This window comes from Bombus bifarius, unplaced genomic scaffold, assembly GCF_011952205.1.
Source record: "Bombus bifarius isolate JDL3187 unplaced genomic scaffold, Bbif_JDL3187 scf7180000007984, whole genome shotgun sequence".
Taxonomy (NCBI): Eukaryota; Metazoa; Arthropoda; class Insecta; order Hymenoptera; family Apidae; genus Bombus; species Bombus bifarius.
The window spans coordinates 5,026,722-5,049,790 of record NW_022884367.1 but is presented as its reverse complement, the minus strand read 5'-3'; the positions used below and the strand labels follow the sequence as shown (position 1 = coordinate 5,049,790).

General features: G+C 28.0%; 1 protein-coding gene across 4 annotated transcripts; it reads left to right on the top strand.

The window, feature by feature from the left end:
• The first annotated feature begins 198 nt into the window (after positions 1-198).
• Positions 199-22,990, top strand: LOC117204810 (V-type proton ATPase 116 kDa subunit a). 4 transcript variants are annotated; one of them, XM_033442565.1, is made up of 11 exons: positions 199-571; positions 2,666-2,971; positions 10,150-10,262; positions 19,823-19,949; positions 20,052-20,228; positions 20,621-20,833; positions 20,913-21,681; positions 21,757-21,989; positions 22,084-22,300; positions 22,382-22,553; positions 22,698-22,990. In XM_033442565.1, the coding sequence occupies exons 1-11, from the start codon at positions 455-457 to the stop codon at positions 22,798-22,800; spliced, it is 2,547 nt and encodes an 848-aa protein (XP_033298456.1). In that variant the 5' UTR covers positions 199-454; the 3' UTR covers positions 22,801-22,990. The 4 variants fall into 4 exon arrangements, with proteins under 4 accessions (XP_033298456.1, XP_033298459.1, XP_033298458.1 ...); XM_033442568.1 differs by lacking the exon at positions 10,150-10,262 and adding an exon at positions 11,269-11,321 and having other exon boundaries at positions 200-571; XM_033442567.1 differs by having other exon boundaries at positions 200-571; positions 10,177-10,262.
• The last annotated feature ends 79 nt before the right edge of the window (positions 22,991-23,069 follow it).

Here is a 23,069-nt window from a genome sequence, read left to right as displayed (position 1 = left end):
TCTTCTTACTTTTAATTTAAATTTGAAAATTTTCTAATATAATATAATGGTAATATGTCGATATTTAATTTCATTAAACTTAATATTTTTTATAAGCATATTTTTTATAAGTCTCATGTTATAAGCAGTGGTTTCCTATCTTTCTAATTTCATTACTCTACGGATTGTCGCTAGTGTAGTTTCTGGGCGTTAACTAAAAATGCGAGTGGCAACGACAACATACCTTCAACTTGTGATTTATGCCTTACCTCGTGACTACCTTATTGATTACTTCTGTAATCGAAATCCGAAAGTTGGTGTTCTGTTAAATGTTCAGTGGATGCGGTCGCGATTATAGCAGTGTGATTTCTTAGTAAATTTATCTTATTCCCTTCGGTTTTACTTAAAAGTTTCGTTTCCTATAACGCTCGAAATTATTTTAACCTAACAATATCGACTCCTATTAGAATCAAATATGGGATCGCTTTTTCGAAGCGAGCAGATGACCTTGTGTCAACTCTTTTTACAAAGTGAAGCAGCTTATGCCTGTGTCTCGGAACTCGGCGAACTTGGCCTTGTCCAATTTCGAGATGTAAGTTTTTTATTGTTGCCGTAATTATATTTCTGAGATTTCCGTATACCACTTCTGTGAAAAATGTTCAATTCTTAAATTAATGAACAATGAAAACATACATGTTGAATAAGATATTTAGCAAAGAATTAACATTTTGTTATAATAGAGAATTATTTCTTCCAATTCTTTTGTGAAAATATGCAGACTTCAGATTCTATGTTTTAAGCATTATACTATTATGTTACTAAGAATAGCATTTACAATGCATGCCACTTAATATAAAGAACTACAAATTTTGATATCAAAATCACAGAATTTGTATATGTGTATTGCATACATTTTATGTATGAATTTATATGTCACTTTTTCTTAGAAGAAAAAAGGAAGTTGATTTAAGTGACTTTGTCTCACTAGTGTAATATTTCCCATTCCATGATAGGACTTGGAGACGATAAAGCAAGAATATATACATATTTAGAGTTTCAAGAATTATATAAATGGAGATATTATTGTATTTATTGATATTAAAGTGTAAGATCAAGTTATTGAAGAAAGTTTATTGAAAAGCGTAAAATATATTCATTTCAATAAAATGGATGTATTTCATTTTTTTGTTACTATGTCTATATATAAGTTCTAAAAGAATTAAATTGAAAATTAAGTCATTTCCTTTTCTTATGAGAAAAATATCTTTGCGAAATTTTACAAAAGAATGTAAAAAGTCGAGTTCTTAAGGAGCTGAAGCATGTCATTCATGGATAACATTTTAGATAGTAGGAATAGTTATATTGTAATACAGGAATAAAAATTATATATAATTAATTCGTCATTTATTTGCGTATTTGGTTATTACTTATTAAAAATAACTGATTTAGGTTTATATAGGTATGCTGATCCAGCAAATTCAGGTTGTACGTTGTAATTACAAAGATATCATTTTTTTGTAAGCATCATATTTTTTCTGTTATTTGATAAAGTATTAATAAAATGTTTCATAAAATTTATGTGTGGGAATCTTTTGCATATTTTGCTTAGTACAGTAATAAAAATAAATAAAGAGTGGACAAATACAATATTAAAAGAAAAGCCTTATAAATAATACATGTAGTACTTATGGTACAAATTCTTTTTTTTAACCGATTATCGATACAGTAGGAAATCGTGGAAGGTAATTGGAATCATAAACCTGATTACATACAATATAGCATAGTTAACATAAGTTATTAATAATTAACAAATAAAGGTAATAATTAAAAAAAGAACAGAAAATCGGATAATTCTACATGAGTAATAAGTAAAAACAATCAATGCAAATTTGTACAAAGTTTCGTTTTCGAATAAGATTTGTAAGATTTGAAAAAACTGGGTTATAAATTATACAAATAATATAGTATTACAGCTAAAGAGTATAGTATTATAAGATTACCTGCTTACTTCTATCTATATCTATATCTATGTTTGTAAATATTGACAGTGATATAATCTAAAAAAATACAGTAACTCTATATATTTTAATTATTTTTACTATTACGAATATTCTTGAAAGTGGATTTATCCTGTAGTGACTAATGTTTCATCCTATAAATTACGTAACGTTAAGCAACAATATCATTATATTTTTTTATTTCTCGCTACAAAAATGATTGTTTCGATAATATCATTTAATCGATAGGATTAGGAGATTAAAATGAGGTCAAATACAAATCCAAACGGATTATTTCGAATTAAATAGAGACATTAATTGTACAACTTTTTACATTCTACAAGGCGAAATTTTTAATAATTTAAATGAAAAAGAAATTTATTGAAATATACAAGATATCTAGAAGTTATGGAACAAATCGAAGTGTGTTAATTCTTTACGCTAAAAAGATCGAAAAATCATAATTACAATCGAATTTGCTTTTGAGTCAAAATAAATGAATTTGATGCACACATACGAAGCTAGATATGTAGATATCGCATAGATCACATAGTATAAAAACTACTAATTTTTATAACACAACTAAAATTATGACTACTTTCTTGTACCAATTACGTATTTAGTTTAAGCCTAACGAAATAACATTTGGAGTAGTTTCATATACTAATTTAATTATATGTTTTGTGCAGCTTAATCCCGATGTCAATGCTTTCCAACGAAAATTCGTCAATGAAGTGCGTCGTTGCGATGAAATGGAACGAAAGCTACGATACTTGGAAAAAGAAATAAAAAAGGACGGTATACCAATGCTCGATACTGGGGAAAATCCAGAAGCTCCGCAACCCAGGGAAATGATAGATCTCGAAGCAACGTTTGAAAAATTAGAAAATGAATTACGGGAAGTTAATCAGAATGCGGAAACTCTGAAACGTAATTTCTTGGAACTGACTGAACTAAAGCATATACTTAGGAAAACGCAGGTTTTCTTCGATGAGGTAAGAATACCTTTTTTAAAACTTAAGCATAAAACACCGTAGCTTATAAATTATCTTAAATATGTAAGAAGTATTTTACATAGTATTGCATTTTTTCCTAACCTGCACGAGAAACAAATATATAAGTGAAACAAATATCACTATTTATGAAGTTCACTATACATATATATATATATATATATATATATATATATATTATAATAATATACAGAAAGGGGCACGTAGTTTGGATTATTTCAATAATTTTGTAAATAATAACTTTCCTGGAAATTTTAATTCCAAGAGGATACATAATTTGAAGGGGACTCTATGACTACATTATTCAGTCCTTTCTAATCACTTAAACATACAAAATTTCAAGCATACTTTTAATTCTTCATCAAATATATTGCTTTTAATAAAGGATATAAGTAATGTTAATTGATATTGTAAATACATGACGATTCTGTGTTCTACTATATACTGCTATGGTTAAACATTAAATGTTTAACATGTCTGAAAATGAAGTGTTCAACATGATTGAGTTTGTTTTGGCATTGCCCGCATCTCTTGTAATAAAAAGGCGTTTAATTTCAATTGAATAAACATGCATGGTTCTTGTAATTTTGAAAATTACAGTGATAACAAAAAGTCATATAATGGAACATGCGCTCCCTGTTCAATTATGTAACAATCGTGTGAACCAATTTCCGTTGAAATCATTATTTATGAAGTTATCGAACTGTTCGCAGTAGAGTGCTTCGTCTTGTATATTTATAAGAGATTTGAATAATGAATGAAAAAAAAATGTGATGGGTAATTTTATACGATAAAATAATATGAAGGTTAAGGTATAATATTAAGGTAAATGTTTAAAAGTTCAGGCACGCAGTGTGTAAAATTCAGTAATCCATTAAATATCCTTGTCAATGGTGGATCCTTGTCGAATTATTGAATTTACGACGCTTTTTAACTGAACTTCTAAATATTTTTAACTAAAGCACGAAGTTCCAATCGCAATTCTATTGTTCCCGATTTTTACTTTATTGTGTCCTATGAAACTGTTTTTTTTTTTTTTTAAATATTTTTCACTTGTTGCATAATACTCTGTGTATGGATGTACAATTAATCGTAAAAAATAGGGAAATTGAATGTTCTTTATAATTAACTCATAATGGGGATAGCTTAGAGTTAGAATGGGCAAATTTTACTTTTAAAAGAATCTTTTTCTAATTATCCTAACTATCGCGATTGAAGCCATGGAATATTCAATTAGGACATTCGCGTGTGGTTCTATGTAAAAAGAATTTGGACAAAATTATTTCTAAAAAGAAGAGATAATATTTATCTAGTTATCTGTGACAATCATCAAAATTATTCTCTAAATTAAAAGTGGTATTCGTGTATCCTATTTTTTGCAATACATTAAGCACATATAAATTCATATTTTACTGTGCAACTGATGTTATCAAAAAGACGCATCAGATACATGATACATTAATGATACATGAGAATAAAATGAACACAACGAGCATATAGATTTTATTATCTCAATTTTTTTTTTTCTGTCAAGGATGCGAAAAATTATCCTTCGTCCTTTTTCTTATTACAAAACGCTTCTGGTCATTAAAACATATATATTTTAAGCTGTTTTTTAAATGCCTTTTTCCGCAAAAAAAATATTAATTCACTTAATGTATTTACTTCTTGACACCGAATTGTTTCTTAAAAATCGATATTCTAGAATTCATATATTAGCATATTTATTTATAAAAGTTTAAGCTTTATATTATACACACACACGCTTACACATTAATTAGTTACACACTTCATACAAGACCGGCAATGAGATAATTTATTTAAAAAACACAATGACTTTTGTCTTTCGACACCATATGAACAATCACGATGCTTAAACTACTACCTTTTTGTTAATTTTTATAATTTATAAATTTTGTTATATACATATATATATAATTTAATTTGTCTAAATAATGTCTAGATAATATTTATAAACGTTTAGTATATTAATAAGTGGCAGTACTTTTGGTACGTATACAATTTTCTAGTATTTTAGTTCACATAAATGTAATGCTTCAACTGGTATAAATAACTCTGTGATCAAGCGTAATACGTGATATTGCATTATTGCAATAAATAATATATAAATGTTATAGAAATTTCGCTTATATATACCGCGCGTGCGATGACAATGCTTTGATTAAGAAAAACGGTAAATGATTATTCGTTTAATAGCCTACTATTTATTTTACTACTCAGTATTTGGAATAATTATTTATAAACTTTGATCTGTAATACAAATTGATGTTTAACTTGCTACTAGTATTGGTCCATAGATAAACTTCCGTAGATAAATATCCATATAAACAAATGCTTTCATGGTAATTTTTGCTGAAAAGTTTTATGGGTACAAATGTAAGAACAAAATTACTCATTAAATGAACGGTTCTTTAACGTATGCAATGGATTAAAGTGCATGATAATGAAGGTTGCGTAATTTGTGTTTGACATCAATATCATCTGTCGTAATTGCTTCGCAATTTTGTATAACGGAAACAAGATTATTTTACCAAATACAAAATAATAATCATAAAAATGAAATTCTAATGCTATGGACATGAAGCTGTTTTTGTTTTGTATTACTAATGGTACTATTGAGTGATTTTAGGACTATTAATGTGTTAGTGTTGCCAACTAACCAAATTGCAGAATTGCAAAGGACACAAGTCACCGTATAAGCCCTGTCTCCCTGGTCCTTTATATTCCTATTATTTTCATAAGAAATTTTCGAATTGCCAATATATTTTATCATTAATTGTTTTGTCAAACGTTTATGGTTGGTTACATAACATTCATTAAAAACATGTTGAGTCGGCACGAAATTTTTGAAGTTCCCGGGATTCTTATTCTTATGAGTTTTAAAATTAAGTCGCCTTATTTTATGTGTGTGTGTATATATCTATATATATGCAGGATGCCCCTGAAGTATGTTGATTGCTTCTTTAAGGAGGATAGTAGAGCAAGCAAACTACAATGAACAAATTTTTCAGTAATATTGCAATGTATTGATAAGAAGCTGTCAAATACGTCAATGTTTAGCATTAGTAACATTATGTGACGTACTGTGAAACAAGTGGTTTACACAGGCACAAGAGAAATTGTAAAACTCCTTATAATTGCTAGTAAAACTTCTAATACACTGTAAATGTATTACTAGAAAATAATGTATTTATGAATTAATCTAGTTTACCTACAAATCTCCTTAAAGGAGATAATCTTTCTCAGAGGAACTGTGTATCTTAATAGGGTAATTAATCATTTTTAATGAAATTAACATAGAATTTTAACATAAATTATTAATTTAAAGAATACTTTTTATTGCAAAAGATCTGTATGATATAATTTATGATGTAGCTAACTCTAACTATTAAATTTGTAATTTGTTATTTTCTTTATGTGTAATGACTTATATTGTAATCGGTTTCATTAATTTTAAAACTTAATACAAAATATATCCCATAGTCCATATATTCATAGCAATTTTATTATATATACCATTTAAAACGTAGAAAAAATTCAATTACAAAAAAAATTAATTTTGTATTTATTAGACTTGTGTTGTATGTACAAAGTATATTGTATAATTGAAAGTACAATTATATTTTGTCAACAAATAATATTCTGTTTCTGTAATAGAAATCCTTCACTTGTACATACAATAAATTGTTTAATAATGTATATTAATTTCTGGCCAGAATTTGACGATATAAGTGAATCTTTATGTAGCATTATATTGTAGGTTTCCAACTTTTAATAGAGGGTATCAACTTGGTGCTTGGAATGTTGAACATTACAAACTAGCATGCATATGGGTAACTAGAGAATGACAATTTATTATATTTGAAAAGTCCAAAATAATATCCTTATCTAATAATCTTTTTGCATGAAGCATGTGAAATATTGTAAATATTACATGTATATACAGAGTGTCAATTTGAAATGTGCATGTGAAAAAATTTTATAGGCAAAAATTTCCTATGGAAAAAGAAGGTAAACCTGTATAATTTTGCTAAAATATCTTCTTTTTCATCACAGAATGTTGAAACACAAATTTTACAGAAAAATTAAACGAGGTGCAGTTAAACAGTACATATGTATTAAAATATTTCTTATTGTTATTTACGGTCGAAAATTATTATATTCAATCTCTGTTCCTCAGATTATTTAAATATTTTTAAACATTAATAAGCTCATTCAAATAATAAATAATTTCAATAAAGCAGCGACGGATGTACGAATAATGTATTTTATATTTAAAATCGACATATATATGTATATAATGTTTGGCAACCTTTGTTGTTATCCAAACGATGCATTCAATGAATTAAATATTGGGGAAACGATATAATGGAAAGCAGTTTCTTCTTAATTACAAAAAGATTTAGAAAGATATACTTTTCTATAGAAAATACATTGTACACATGCAATATCGCATGTGCAAAATATAATTATATTATTCTTTTCAAATAGAGACGTATACTTACACCTCCTGTCATTTTGTGCATATAACAATTAAGATGATTTAAAGTAACAGCTACTACTGTTAAAGATGCCTAAATATTATTTTAGTACATTGTAAAGATTTCATATATATTTCATTTATTGTTTTCGTGCATACACATACGATTTATGATCGTATATGTATTTTAAGAGTTAAATGGTATTTGAGGTATTGTGCAACATCTCGGTCATTATGCTCAGCATCGTACTGGCAGTGTTCTAAATTCAATCAAACTCGTGGATAAACATTATCATTTATTGATATTAATTAAATTATTAAAATATTAAATATATCAATAACGTAAATTTAAGAAATGTTATTATTATAAAGATACAGATTAAGTAAAAATATTAAAATATCACTTTACTCGTTATTACTAAATTTCATATAATGATTTATATTTCCTCTGTGTATGTGGATTTTGTATATTGTATCGCGTATTTTCATTAGGTCAATTAACCCTTTCACTACTATGAACATAATGTTCACGTTTGCTAAAATAATTTTCAGTAAAACGTGAAGAAATATTCAAGATTATTTATATAAAAATATAAAACATGTAAAAAAAAAGTATAAAAAATTTTACATTTGTAACATTGTTAATTAGATAATTTAATATATAAACCAACAAAATTGCTAACAGAACAACTCTATTAAACGGAATATGTGTATGCGTTAATAGTATGCGTTTCATACTGCCATCTGTAGAATATTGTGCGAAAATCAGTAGAATGTGTGTCTTGTACAGACATTACACGTTCCGTACAGACATAAGTTCAATAGGCTATATAAGTAGAATATGTATATCGACACAACAAGTTGTAGCGAAAGGGTTAAGCATTCCATCATTTTCTATAAAAATTGATATGTACATTCCGTTCGTCCTTAAAATTTCTGATGAAATTCTTTTATCATTTAGGGAAAATTGGCAGAATTGTTTGCGTTTTATGTCATTTCTTGTTGCATGTAATATAAATCTAAAATTTGTGTGATTTAAAAATTTGCCAGAGGTTGAACATATATTTTTGTTCATACGTGTTAGGACATCTCTGGAAAAGTCATTAGGGAATTATAAACATTTTAAAGAATTTATTATTATTCTATTTGGAATCATTGATTATAAGAAATCCATATATTCAATATTTTGGTTAAAAATCAACTATTTGTAAAATTAGATAGTTTTCTTGTCCATGTACATAGATATCTCAACTTTCGTATTACTAGATATTCTATCGTAATTATTTTTATTTTTTGCAGTATATAATTTGACAACAATAAATATTAATTATTTAATAAATCAGATTCAAATTTTCGATAGACTTTTCAGAGTTTCCTATTTTGTCGTAACACCGTAACACTTAGAAATAATTTTTTTTTTTTACAATAAATTTCCTGTTGTGTTTTGAATTGCTATGTCGCACGAATACAAAGTTCTGACCAATTAATCGTGAAAATGTGGCTTTATTAATAAGATCTTTAATAAGATCTTTAATAAGATCAACGGTGTCCTAATACTTATGAAAGTAATGTATGTTGAATTTTTTCGGTATTTACCATGCCATAGGGTTTACATCTTATTATTTTTAAAGTTTATGAACGCGTATTGTGTAACCTTAATCTCCATTTTGTAAGAGGATGTTTATATTAGTTGTTGATGCTGTTTGGTATTTTCCATCATATATTCTTGCAGTATTTCTAGAAATGCTATCGCAGAGGTCATAAAAATACTTTATTGTTGTTAGTAAAATGTTAGATTTCAATTCTTGTAGGTTTCGTATTTTCGTTATTACATATTAGCAGTCATTTGATATCGATGTTAACTGAATAAAAGCACTCATTGAAAATATCTTACGATCATCATCTTTATTATTTTACTTTGGTTTTATTATTTTGATACGTGTAATAAAACATACTTTTAGAGTTGTAATTATAAATAGGTTTACTGAAATGGTAAATTATGACATGTGCCACTAAACTATATTTAAATTTATTTATTAGAATGATTTACATAGAGTACATATCTTGAGTATATAGTTCGCAATTTTTTTAAGGAGATTAAGGAGATGTTCTTGATTGATTTCAAGTATACTGTTGAACATTTTCTATTTGCTATGATTCAGTATTGCTTCATCAACATCGATTAATTATTATTTTTCTTAGACAGTAAAAATAAAAAATAATTATAAAAATAATAATACAGACGAAAATTCTTAATTCTAATTATACCATACAATTTGGTCAAGTAAAAATTAATACTACCATGACATATGGTTCTAAAGAGATTATTTTTGACACACAAAGTAACAAACTTTTTTTACACATTTTAGCAAATACTATTCATCACAGCGATGAGTTCAATTTTTTTGACATCCTGTATTATATATAATATATACAAGAAGTACGAATTATTTTATATATTTACTTTTCTTTAAATAAATTTTTAATTATCGATCATATTGGAGCATCCCAATTTTTATCCTATTAAAAAAAATTGAGAACCGCCATCCGTGTACAGAGTGGTGAATTGAATAAGTATGTTAACAAATGGTTAAAAAGGAAAATAAAAAGAAATAACGGGAGATAGGGCAAAAGAGAGGTGACATGTGTCTGTTGCCAGGCTGAGCATGGAGGTGTCGTGTCGCAGATGGCAGACCCCAGCCGTGAGGAAGAACAAGTCACTCTCTTGGGTGAAGAGGGCCTCCGCGCTGGCGGCCAGGCTCTCAAGCTCGGGTAATTAAATGTGGTGTAAATTCGAATAATGTAGAGCGTGATGATTCGCAAAATTTCGCATAGCAAATACTAAGTACATACATTATGATTTATAGTGCAAGTAAAATTGTATACAGAGAGTTTTATTTGTTTTTTAATATTTTCGTTAATATCTCTGTCACTTTTTATGTATCTATAAACTTTCTCTTTTTTAAAAATTTTGTAATAATACGTTTTTCCAAAAATATTTTGCTTTTTTTAATTTTCATGTTTGTAAACCTTTCCTTTTTTTTAATTTTTTATTTTTTAAAGTTACTTTATAATAATCATATAATAATCATTCGTCTACTGTCTTATTAGCTTGGAGGTATATAAATAATACTGAAGATGTTGTGCACACGGATACAAGTTACTTTAAGTTAGAATTCATTGATTGTAATACTGACTTTTCGTAAGAACTATTCGTGTAAATGTAAGTAACGGAGATATTAAAATAGTTAGGGTGACTTAAAAATCTTGAACAACTCTAAATCGTTTCTTCTTAGAAGAATAATAATATCGCAGTATATTAACTCGTAATAAATTAATGAATTATACTAAAAATACTATATTTTGGCCACCTAAATCACTCTAATAAGTAAATGCAATAATCATTGTGGAAGGAACATAATCTTTAATTTGAAATTTGGAAAGAAATCCTTGCGTTCTACATTTGAGACACCAGTGACTAAAAATCATATTAGTACGACATAAATGTTCTATAGATTTATCTGTGATTTAAAACTCCTACTAAATTTTTTTATTTGTTTTTGAATTTTTGAAATATAAAACGAATAGTGACCGCTACAAATGAATTATTAAATCTATGGACACATTTGTACATATATTTTAATCGAGTTAGAATTTATTAATCCATAATCTGCAAATATTGCAGAGCTTTTCATCAATGTTGTCTGTGCTATTAGGCTATATATAAATCTAGATTTAAGTAGAAGGCATGATGCGTCAGTGTGTTCTGTGGTTACAGCACCTGTATACTACGGCAGACACCATAGGATCACACTATAGGAATCCCCTCAGGCAAGCTGTTATCAACCGTTATTTGCATTTGCAAATCTGTTTTGCTCAGTGTTCTTTTTTTTTTGTCTGTAGTTACCTAAAATCCTTTAGCTCAGAAAGAGCACTAATATTACAGTCGTTGAAACATTTGCTAACAATAAGTCTTACAGAGACCATAATTAAAAGCATTATTAGCTTAAGAAAATACATATAAAAATTTATTATCAGTGGCAATATTCACGTGCTTGTTAATATAGGAGCATTTATTCGTTGCTTGAAAAAAAAATGTATTGATTTATGTTAAAGTGTTACGATAACAATTAATTTATTAATTATAAACTAAGAGATAGAGAGTTATATGGTGTTGCATATTAAAATTTGAATCAAGTAGAGTCTAAGATGGAAATAAAATAGAAATGAAAGTTTGAATGATCTAGTATGACAGAACAGACAAATCAGTATTATTTTCAGAAATATTCAATGTTAATTTTTTGACCTTACATCATTTTTATTAATTTTCTCTTAAAATAAAGCGATGACCTGATCCGGTTATCATTCGATAAAATCACCCTGTTTATATATATGTTTAATATGTGTGTAGTATATATATATACAGATACCGAATAATAAAAAATATATATATATGTGTGTGTGTGTGTATATATTACGATACATTCATTTAGTTATATATGTACATGTTAAGTAATTTTAATTTAAATCTTGCACAAATTGAAATACACTATATGTAAAATTGTAAATACATCTGCACATGTATATACTATGTCATTAATAATACTAACATCGTTTAAACTCTGCAAAAAGTATTGCTTCTGCCAAATACATACCCGGAATATCTAATACGAAGACTTATGTTTAATCGACGATATTTGATATCGATTTATTTAAGACTAATTCCGTATAAGACTTCATTCTTTTAATTGGTAATAAAAAGGAAAGATAAGAAGCAACGAGATGTATTTATCGACTTTATTTAATATCATTTTTATAGATAAGTGCACAGCGAATTATTTTTTTCAAGCATCGAAATGTGAAATTGCCTTATTTTTACGGTTGCGTACATACAATAAATTGAAAAAATAAGCAGTAACGCTCCGTTAATATTAAAACATTCAGGTCCGATTTAAACAAGGAATTCGTAGCAAATTTTGAATCTTAAAATCTTTTTATCGTAGGTCAATAAAACAAACAGAGAACAGAATCGTGGTAATTTCATTCTTAATATTCGAAATTAACTTTTGGATTGACTGAACTGATATAACATGACAATTGAATAAGACATAGCTGTACAATTTTTAATTAATTTTTATTTGAATATGTACTTCAAGTTTTACGTTTAGAAACTTTTCTTTTCTCTATACATTATACTATCAGTTTTTACAAAGTTACTTTTTGTAATCTATTATCCCAATTAGTAAGAATTGTTTATTTGCACTCCGTAGAAATGAGAGACAATTATAAAGATTATTGCTTTGGCGACTTTAAATGCTCTTTAAAGACAAATGCGACTGTTTGCTTAATTAAATAACATTCACTTATTTATCAAAGTCTCTAATTCTAAGATGTGTGTTAAATTGTTACTGAAACAAGTTAAGTTAAAAAATACACTATATAACAGTTGATACAGTTTGACGTTATTCACATATAACATATGTATTTAAAAGTTGGTTAAAACACATTCAAACTGTATCGAATATTCTGGTAACGATAACAATACTGAAATAATATATGTGAGTCCATTCATTCATTATTTATTTAGCTTCAACGTGAATAACAGTAATGATGATAGTGTGGCCATGGGTATGTATAGATGCGTACGCTTACGCGCCTACACGAATATCAAAAAAAGAACCTTGATGGTTTCTCATTTGAGAGTTCGATTTAAAAATACGAGTAAAGTTAAGAGTCTGACTTGCAACACCGTTATTTAAACACCCCAATCGATTACACCTATTGTTGTTGGCAATAATTTAAGGTGAGTCGTAAATTCAACTGGTGTCAAATATTTATATTTCGTGATTTCAGATATGCTCAGTTTGAAATTGAGATTTAAACTGTATTAAATAGATTAATCTGTTCGTTGAAAATACTCATGCAATTTCAAGTAAATATTAATGACTATGTAACAGCAATGGCAACCGTGAAGTATTTTAAAGTAAACGTTTAGTTGCTACTCATAATTTTCAATACTAAAGTCAATCCTGTATTTTTAATATTTTACGAAGATCGACAAAAATGTTTAAAGTTGATATTAATAATTAGTAGATCCGTTCTATATTCTCTATATCTTTTAATAAGACTTACGGTGAAGAGACAGAGTTTAGATACTCAAGCAAAGGCAACTTACGCTGCTATATCGTGGTGGGAAAGCTTTATTTAAAATTCTCGTGAACACAAATAGTCACCAAATATTTGTCCAAATATTTATAAATTTATAAATGGCCAAAATATGTTTGGCCATTGTTCATATGCTTCAACTAGATTTTATAATAACGAAAAAGCACTTTTTGTGTATACTGTTTGGTAACTTTTAACTTATTTAGTTCCTCACCTCTAGATACAGCTTTGTTATGAGTTTCTTATTTTAGTAATATTAAGCTTCTAGAAATACGTCTGACGTTTACTATTCTATCATAGCTGTAGTTTTTACGCTTACAGATTGCCCCACCACAGAACTGCTACATTGCCATGTCTGACATATAGTATGTACTTCGTATATAGGCACATACATGGCTCTAAAAGTGAAATCTCACTTTGCTTGTCCTTCTATATTTAGACACAAAGCTCATCCTGTCGCACACTTTTTGGTATGTGATTGAATTTACAACTCGTATCTCTTTAATATTCGTCTTTCATATATTTGAAAAATCTAAAATAGTAGGATCTAAATAGTAAACAAATTATATAAAATGTAAATGATATGAAGCTTATTATTTTAAAGCTCGTACGGCACGTTAAATACATACAATTATATTTAAACCAAGTTTTGAATTCGAAATGCTACAAAAGGCTTTTATTAACCGGACAGTGTAATAACAATATTTAATAATGCATTGTGGTTGAATGTTAAGGATGAAAAGATCAGCAAATTTTGTAGTTTCGTTATTCAAGCAATTATTTCAACCAAAAGCATACAACACTAAGAGTAGAATTCGTGTAATTGGAAATCGATTTAGTTTATTTAAACGACTATTTATGTATTCTCGTATATAAATGCATGTATAAATGACAGTAAGTTTGGCTTTGTGAATTCCAAGAAGAAGTAGTTCAAAATAAAACATTAATTAAAATAATTAGAATTAATTTCATTTCATAACTTGAATCAGTTTGTTCCATAAATTCATCCTTATCCCTCGATCTACAAAGCGTCTGGCCAGTTATGGACGATACTACTGTATATGTATATTCGCTTATCGTATATTATATGTGTATATGTCGGGAAGGGGTAAACTGGTAAGTAGTAAGCTTCTGATATGTTTGTTTTGCATGCTATGTATTGATTCTTATGATTATTGTTTATTCCTCGAAACCTAATCTAACAGCATTTAACAGGTAACAGAAACCTTTCTTTATCCAACCAAAACAGGCAGATCACTGTATTCATGCTATTGTATTACTCGCACTGTAGGTTATAAAACTTTCTGTTCAATTTTATACCTGAATTTGCCAAATGAAAATCATAACTACAAAGGAAACTATAAAACAAAAATAGTATATATACAAGACGACTCATTTTGATTTTTGTTACCCACTTCATGATTAACTTATTTCGAAGAATATATCGAAGGGTAACCAAAATATGAGTTTTAGAGTTTAAGGGAAGACTAAAATAAAGGAGAACAATGATTTCTAAAAATAAATACGTTTCTAAATAAAAGTGTTGACCTGTATAAATGTAAGATACATGTATATTTTATCACGCCTAAATGAATTAAATTGGCATTGTGGCCGATTTCTAGAAACCTTCTAAATATATTTAGTTACAATCTAATATTACTTGAACTTTGAATGATATAACTACATAACTGAAATTATTTTCAAATTATTTATTGAATAAGAATCGTTGTGTACATGATATTTCTGTATTTCTTCTTTTTTTATTTTTGGTTGTCTTTCCCTTTCTTCTTTTCTTTTCTTTTCTCTTTCTTCGTATATTCGCCCTACGACCTGGTTAATTCAATATTGAACCAACTGTTCTTGAAATTAATTCGAATGGATTTTCGAATTCGTACTACCTAAGTTACGTCATAAGTAAATACATATGATGTTTCTTACAGAGTACCATCGCAAAGTGATAATCGCTAATTTTTATGAAATTCGGATATAAAATGGTTTCTCAATAAAAATGATATTCACTCTTGAGGTTACGAAACCTATTTAGCATAATACTAAGCCAAACAATTTTCATTGAAGCAAAAGTTGGAAATTAGTGATTATTACTTGAAATTCCACTAGTCCTTAGGTCATAAACAAGATTTATATAAATAAGATTACATTTCGTCACCATCACAAACAACATTTTTTCCCCTTCAAGTTCCTATACAGGTCTAAAAAAAGAAATTTATGGACGCATGATTCATTAATATATGTATTCAGGAAGTAACAATTACAATTAAATAAACAATAAATTCCATTTTACTCGATATTGACATTCATTCTAGAAAAAGAGAAGCAGGATCTTTTCAAAACTCAGAATGGTATAGGAAGAGCAATTTATTTACAAAAAAGTTTTCAGATTTCATGAGAATTAACTTAATTATTTTTTTTTCTCTTCACATTTCCCACAACAAAATGTCGTAAAATTCTAATAAATAAAAATCATCTAATAAATACACGTAAGGATAGTTTACTACCTAATTTGACATAGTGCCATTGAAGACAAGAATTTACATTTACATAATTGAATACCTCATTGTGACAATAGAAAAGCAATAAAATATTATTTATTATCTCAAGCGCACTATTATCATAAATATTTGCTTTTCTATTTATTTGATGTCTCGCGGTTTAATGATGCGACTGCGTTGAATTAACGAGGTCATTTTGTATTGATGGTGAATTAATAATTGATATTTAGCATAATTGATATTAACAGCTTCAATATATAATGTAACACTGTATAGTAATTCATATTTAGTTGAAAATATAACCGATTTAAGATATCTTTGTAACCTTAAAAATACTTCCTCTGGTCTTATTATAGAAGCAGTTACTATACATATCTCGCAATTTACTGGTACCCACCACTACAGACAAAAATTAAGAAATTGAAATTAATCTTTATGGTAGAAAACACTACTAAAGTACACTACTATTAGTACACTACTAAGTAGAATGTATATTATGCTAAAAATCGGTCGTTATACTCTTTAACAATTATATTATTTTATTCCTTATACAAGGGGAATAGGCTCGGAAATATTTATGTAATACATGATATGATATGATAATGATTTATATAATATGATCAATATGATATTCATTTGAAGTGTAACATTATTATTAAAAAATGTATCGCGTGGTGAAAGAAATTATATTGTCTAAAACTGAACACATTTGATCTATTGCTTACTAATTGTAAGAAATATTAGTGCCTATTGCTGCTTGAAAAAAAAATATATATATACATTCAAAGCAATTCCGTTTCTATTTCTGCAAAATTGGAACCAGTAAATTTCCTAAAATACGAGCCATTAAAGATATCTTTAATCTTATTCCTGCGTGTGTAAAACGTAAGGGAACTTACGCAACAACAATATGGCGTTGGAGCATTATAGTGATGTCTAGTGTGCTAATGTGGTTGTGTCTTGTCTGTTGTGTCGTCAGCAAGAGCACGCAGGCTTGAATCCTACCGAGTCCATGACACGTGCATTGATTAGTGATGATAATATCGCCCGCCAGACTGCCCTTGGTCCTGTCCAACTGGGGTACGTACTCCTACTAGTAAATCCTTCCCATATCGTTATTATATCCTTCTAAATTCATTCAATACGATTATATTAATAATTTTATCATTTTTAGAAACTTTTATATCTAGCACCGTTTTTTATCACAGAGTTTCCAATTGTATCTAGCCAATTTTAAACGGCTGTTTTATCCGTATAAGGTGTGCAGGATGAAGTCAGGGTGGGTGGTATGCAAACGATGAATAAACCGAAAATATGGAATAAAATGTTTTCTTGATCTCACATTCGATTCATCGAACGTGAGCCACAATGATTGACTCTTTAGCTTTCTTTTAATTTTAGTTTGTAACTACTAAGCGATGAAAATATCATAATAAACAATAATTGAGAATTTTTTAACAATTCTGTACATAAAATTTTTCAAAACTGTAAGATTTATACTGTATTTTGAATAATTAAATTCGCTATCAAGATTGCCATTCCTCGAAGAGTAGCAACTATATATAAAAAAAATTTCTGTATTTTTTACTTTCGAGTCATTTTTATACATAGAATTCCTACCTGCCCGGATCATCCTGTATGTCGCAACCTAAACAACCTAAACATAATATCGTAAATGTTTTTGTTACTTTTGAAGTCGTGAAAAGAAAATTGCTTAACAATAACATCAAAGAAATAAGAGTAAAATTATATAGAAGATGCTTATTAAAAGTTCAGATTGTTTTAGCCACATTAAACTTTTTTAAATAGCCAATAAATTTAAATATGTTATAGCGACTTGACGAGTAACAGGAATATTTAATTATGCAAATGGGACATTTTCTGTAATAGGCAAATGTAATTTGATCAATTTTGCTCATGCATATACAAAATGATTATGGTCAGCATTTCCAGTTTCTGCAAAATCGTAAGAATTATAGAAACATTTGTTAATAATGATTTTATAGCTTTCAAGGAATTTTTACTATAACTTTAACAACTTTATGATGGTTTGAGTGTCTTTTTATGTGTGCGTAGAAGAGTTCTGTAATATGCATATACACTGTTTACGTAAATTCAACATGATTATGATCCAAAGTATCTTATTTCTTTTTTTTTTTCATCGTACACTTACAAACTATATAATATAATTACTAATACAAAAAAAAACAAACATAAAATAATATTGAAAAATATGAATTGAAGTACAAAACAGATGATCGTTGAAAAGTAAATCGATTTTCACGTGAAGAATCAAATAAACTTGCACACTGTAATTTTTATACATGTGTGTTTATGTGTTTACTAGGATAAGTCATTTTTTTATACCGAAATCTTTTTCATTTTGTTCTTCAGAATTGTTTTAACCCATCAAATAATTTTTTTAATATTTGAGTTTGATCGGAGAATAAAAACATATACACCCTTAATATTTTACATGTAAAATTTTCTGCATTCTATCAATACTTGTAAAAAGACTTTCAGCCATCTACAAATAAGAATCATCCATAGAGCTTATACATAAAACTTACTATTTTTCTTTAACACGATACCATTAAAAAATAGTTTTTGCATGTGAAGTATTTTACATTGTATTGTTTTATACTTCTCGAAATACAACAACTTTCTTTACTATAATAGACTTTCTGTCTCTTTTTTTAACAAAACACACTTTCTGTGCTCCCATAATGTGGTATTCAATTTTATCATTTCAATCATATGCATGTTGTTTTATTTCAACAGTATATACACACATCTAATTAGATTAAAGTTTAAATGATCATATTAAAACTTAATATGCAAACTAATCCTAATTTATTTAATAATATTATAATAAACGCTTACTAAAAGTCACCGCTATAAGACATATTTTTTCTTTCTTTTCGAATATCGTCCGTGGTTATCACTTTTCATTTGGGCGCACCAAACTTCTTTATTTCGAAATCTCAAGCACATACAACATTGGATAAGATTATAAGCCATTCGTTTAGTACGTTTTCATTGAACATATGCTATTATTGTTGTTGCTATCATTCTTATTACAATCATTATTCCCATTATTATCGTCATTCCTTCCTCGTGATGACATTATTATCACTATCATCATCATTTTTATTGTTATTTTTATTAACATTTTATATACATGTATACATAATGCGTTTATTGAATTTTATTGTACTCGAAAATTATGATATATTCATATATGATGAATCAAGCAACGTTTATGACTAAAAAGAACCATGGCTACAAAGATCATCATTCTTCAACAATAATAAGGTTAAATAACAATTAATGAATTTAAGATATAAAAATATATAAACGATACAGGTTGAAAGTATAATATCTATATCGTAGTATATTAACCTTGGAAACTCATATAACTTGAGCAATATATGGCGGCATACGATATATGCATATACAAACGATTTTCAATGTAAATCGTTGATATACATTATTATTACGTTCATGTTAAATTTAAGGTGTTTTAAAATATTTATACATACGCACAAACATACGTGTATAGTGTATATGTATAATTAATGGTGTCATGTCTTTATTTTCATTCATTTACAATTTTTCCGTGATACGCGTATCTTACTAAAATTATTCTTTAAATAGATTCGTGGCAGGAGTTATCCTACGAGAACGTATTCCAGCATTTGAACGTATGCTTTGGCGAGCATGCCGTGGTAATGTATTCCTGCGTCAAGCAGAGATTGAAACCCCTTTGGAAGATCCTTCAACGGTAGGTCTTCTCTTCTACATCCTTATGATATCGATCGTCTTTAAAGATTTTTTAGCAAATGTAAAAATGTATTTAAAAAAATATATTGTTGTGCTTTTTTAGGGAGACCAAGTCTTTAAGTCTGTATTCATCATATTCTTCCAAGGAGATCAACTGAAAACTCGAGTTAAAAAGATTTGCGAAGGATTTAGAGCTACTTTATATCCTTGTCCCGAAGCACCCGCTGATCGTCGTGAGATGGCTATGGGAGTTATGACTCGAATTGAAGATTTAAATACAGTCAGTTACTTCCTTTTTTTTAATAATAAAAATATGCCAGAGTTAGCGCGATATTTATGAAAACATTGTTTATGATCTCACCGTCTATCTTGATTACAATAGATGATCAAAGTATTCCCTGTATAGACTTCTATACAATTATACAATTTTAATTACAGCGGAATTTTACGCTATTTTGCTACTCTACAATTCTCCTTTCATTTTTATTAAACATTCTATTTACTTATCATCACATTTGGTGATACATATGAAGCTACTTCTGAAATTATGCGGAATAATCAAAATACTATATATATATTTGTGTTATTTTTATATATAATTTAATATATATATTAATTTATATTTGTGTTATGAAAACTAACCATATCTCTCTCTATCATAATTCAATATAGGTTCTTGGACAAACTCAAGATCATCGACATCGTGTCCTAGTAGCCGCTGCAAAAAATATTAAGAATTGGTTTGTGAAAGTTCGCAAAATCAAAGCAATTTATCATACTTTAAATTTATTTAATTTGGATGTTACGCAAAAGTGTCTAATCGCTGAATGTTGGGTTCCTGTGCTAGACATTGAAACAATACAATTAGCATTGCGTCGTGGAACTGTAATTATTTATATATATTTTTTAAATAATGCCACATTGTCATTTTTAACTGAAAATTTCATAGAAATGTATATTTTAGGAACGAAGTGGAAGTTCTGTACCACCGATTTTAAATCGTATGGCAACGTTTGAAGATCCGCCTACTTATAATCGAACCAATAAATTTACCAAAGGTTTCCAAGCTCTGGTAGATGCATATGGAGTAGCTTCTTACAGAGAAATGAATCCATCTCCTTACACTATTATAACATTTCCATTCTTATTTGCTGTTATGTTTGGTGATACGGGGCATGGCTTAATTATGTTTCTCTTTGGTGGATGGATGGTATTAAAAGAAAAACCATTGGCTGCAAAAAAATCTGATAATGAAATTTGGAATATCTTCTTTGGTGGTCGATATATCATTTTTCTAATGGGCTTATTTTCAATGTATACTGGACTTATATACAATGACATATTTTCTAAATCATTAAATATCTTTGGGTCATATTGGAGAATCAATTATAATATTTCAACGATAGTCACAAATAAGGAGTTGCAATTAAATCCTAGTGATACAGAACAATATTTACAAATTCCATATCCTTTAGGAATGGATCCTGTGTGGCAATTAGCAGAGAATAAAATTATTTTTCTAAATTCATACAAAATGAAAATATCTATCATTTTTGGAGTCATACATATGTTGTTTGGTGTGATAATTGGTCTATGGAACCATATGTATTTCAGGAGACAGCTGAGCATAATTTGTGAATTTGTCCCTCAGATAATTTTCCTAATATTTCTGTTCCTTTACATGGTATTGCTTATGTTTATTAAATGGATTAGCTATGGTCCTAATAGCGATAGTAAGTAATATGTTATATGTAATACAAACATATGCTATAATATTATTATATTATGATACTTATTATTATTTTTAGACACAGATCCAGCACATGGACCTTTCTGTGCACCATCAGTATTAATTACATTTATTAACATGGTATTATTCAAGCCTGGTGTTGCACCAGCCAAAGAATGTAGCCCCTGGATGTACAGTGGGCAAAATGGATTCCAATCGTTCCTCGTTGTAGTAGCTGTTCTTTGCATTCCATGGATGTTATTGGCAAAACCTGTTTCAATGATGTACAATAGAAAGAAACAACATTACCAGGTTACATTTCAAATTCATCATAAGTATTTTAAATTCGTGTTTTTTAATACATATAGATAAACTTCTCTTTTATTCTCCCTTCTTTACACATTAGTTAAACAATCATGGTACAGAAAATGGTGACATAGAAGGTGCTGTTGATGCTATACAACCAGTAAGTGGAATTCCTCAAGGAGGTCACAAAGAAGAAGAGGAGGATATGAGTGAAGTATTTATTCATCAGGGCATTCATACCATTGAATACGTTCTTGGTAGTGTATCCCACACAGCATCCTATCTTCGTTTATGGGCCTTATCTCTTGCCCATGCACGTAAGTTTAAAAATTAATATGTTTATTGTTCCATAATTTATAGCAGATATATTTTACTAGACATTTATTGATTATATATAGAATTATCAGAAGTATTGTGGAACATGGTAATGAGAAATGGGTTAACTCAAGAAGGTTGGTCAGGAGGTATCATTTTATGGGCTGTATTTGCATTTTGGGCTGTTTTAACTGTCGGCATTCTAGTTCTTATGGAAGGCTTATCAGCTTTCTTACATACACTTCGACTTCATTGGTATGTTGAAAAAAATGATCGTTATATTTAAGAAATTTCTATATTACTATACTATATTATACTTTAAGGATAATATAGAATACAAACTACCTTTTTAAATAAAATACATGTTTTTCTGACTAAAAATTTAATACTTTATTATAGGGTCGAATTTCAAAGCAAATTTTATGCTGGACAAGGGTATGGCTTCCAACCATTTTCATTTGAAATTATTTTGGATGCAGCCCAATCTACTGCAGAAGATTAAAGTATATTGCTTCACAATACAAAGTTTCACTTACTCCATATACTATCAGTGGACTTGTTCTTCATAAGTATAGAAAACATAAAAGTAATAATATTATGACATTTTCATGTCAATAGAATTCTAACAAGTCTCTAAAGTGTTATCATGTTAATATTATGTTTAAATAAATTAAATAATTTTTATTCTGTAATCATGTTTCAAAATTTATTTAACGTACTATTTCTATTATGTGCAACAATAATTAAATTTATATTTAATCATATTTTTTC